This window comes from Trichechus manatus, unplaced genomic scaffold (genome assembly GCF_000243295.1).
Source record: "Trichechus manatus latirostris isolate Lorelei unplaced genomic scaffold, TriManLat1.0 scaffold00313, whole genome shotgun sequence".
In the NCBI taxonomy this organism is placed as follows: Eukaryota; Metazoa; Chordata; class Mammalia; order Sirenia; family Trichechidae; genus Trichechus; species Trichechus manatus.
Genome location: NW_004444249.1, coordinates 722,227 through 724,139, shown reverse-complemented (window position 1 = coordinate 724,139; position 1,913 = coordinate 722,227). Strand labels below are relative to the sequence as shown.

The 1,913-nt window shown below is 36.7% G+C and overlaps 1 protein-coding gene across 1 annotated transcript in view; it reads left to right on the top strand.

Moving 5' to 3' along the window:
* The window catches only part of ABCC9 (ATP binding cassette subfamily C member 9), a 142,112-nt gene that overhangs the window by 31,487 nt on the left and 108,712 nt on the right, over window positions 1-1,913 (top strand). Inside the window, 1 exon segment of the mRNA XM_023725460.1 lies at window positions 1,224-1,300. Within this exon segment, the coding sequence (XP_023581228.1) occupies window positions 1,224-1,300 (77 nt within the window).

The following is a 1,913-nucleotide window of genomic DNA, read 5'->3' as shown; positions in this document are numbered from 1 at the left end:
GAATACCCACTGTGTGACCCTGAGCTTCTCATTCTCGTCTTTATAATGGGATAATGAATGCCTGCTACCTCTGCCTGGTGCACAGATTGCTATATAAATGGTTTTTAAATAGCAGTCGTTGTCTTATTCTTCCTCATCAAGAGGAGATTATTTAAGGATGCAGAACTGAAAATGATGAGGGGAAAAGAAGCAAATACACTTAGAAACAAGAGTGACAATAGATAGAGAAAGAAGATCAAGGCAGAAACGTGGCTCCTTGTCTGTGCTTTTATGAAGCTTAGATTGGTGTTTGAATTCCTAGTACCATACAAGAATTTGTATTTGATAAGTAAGTCATCTCTGGATCTACAGAAGCTCAATTTGATTCTTCTCTATGTACAGTGGTGAGAAGAACTCACGAGAGCAAATGACGGGTGGTGTCCTCTGCAACTCAGTAGAAAACCTTCATCAGGAAAATGAGGGTCTAGCCCTTGCTCTGCCATTGCTGTGCTCTGTTACCAACAATTTACTTAACCTTTTGGGCCCTCAGTTCCTAAAATTCTATGGTTTGTGAAAAATATAACCACAACTCATCAATTTGGCTTTTTCTTTTACCTCTGATTTCCAAATGCTAGTATGTTAGCCTAAAATATGAGTTTTCCTTGTTTCAGCTATGCATACCATTCTCATCAAAGGCTAGGGAAATGTATTCCTGGAGAGATACCTAAACCAGCAGAGGGTCCAGGATACGGAGTTATTTTTTTGTTAAGTAAAAGTCTGTAAGTGAAAATACCACTTTTGGAAAGAGTACTTGAAATGATGTCAGTTTTTTTTTTTTTAAATCTGGGCAACAACCCAATATTCATGTATATAAGGTAGTTGAGTGCACCAAACAATATAGGCTGTAAACATGAAACCCCTTTGTTCATTAAGTTCTAATACTTTTTAATAGTTTTCTTCATTACAGGATTATTTGATAGGAATTCTTTGTAATATTTCATAAGATAAACCTTTTCAATAAAGAAAATTGTTTCTGGTTAAGAGTAGTATATGTTAGCTCATACAACTGTTGTCAAGAAAACATCAGCTGGGAAATGTTTATGGACTCCAGACAAAATATTATTTAGCTCACTTAGTCCTCCCTGTCTCCAAGAAAAATTAATGTAATAACAGATGATTAATTAAAGTTACCAAAAATGTTTTCACAGTTCAGTGAAACTAATATATTTGATTTCTTTCCACAGTCTTCATGAATGCAGCAATTCCCATAGCAGCTGTTCTTGCTGTAAGACAATCTTTCTTGCTTTATAAATGGAACCAAGTCAGTGTTTATAAATAATTTGTGAACAGGAATGTGTGGGTGGTCATATGCATTACTTTGTCTGCCACTTGCTCCAATCCAGGGTTTCTCAACTGCAGCACCATACAGGCCTTTTGGACCAGATGATTATTTGTTGTAGGGGGTTGTTCTGTGCCTTAGGATGGTTAGCAACATCCGTGGTTTCTGCCTACTAGATGCCAGTAGGACCCCCTCGTCATGCCAATCTAAAATATCTCCAGACATTGCCAGATGCCCCCTTGGGGAGCAGAATCAGCTGTGGTTAAGAGGCACTGTTCTGGTATCCTCTTCTATCACCGTGGTAGTGTTAGATCATCAACGAGAAACGATTAAATGATTATATTATATTTCAAATAAAAATGGCAAACCCAGAAGCTAGTATTAGTTTTAGAAATGTAAATAAGTCTGCACTGGACACCAATGTTGACAACTTTTTTTTAAATATCCATTATAGAGACCCTAAAAAAAATGGAGCTTTCTGTTTTTCTCTTAGAAAATTTAGTATTGCTTGGAAAGAACCTGATTGGTTGTTGAGAACTCTGAATTCTTCTCTCAGTTATTATCCCTACTCAGTGATATTACAGAAGTCAGTTTC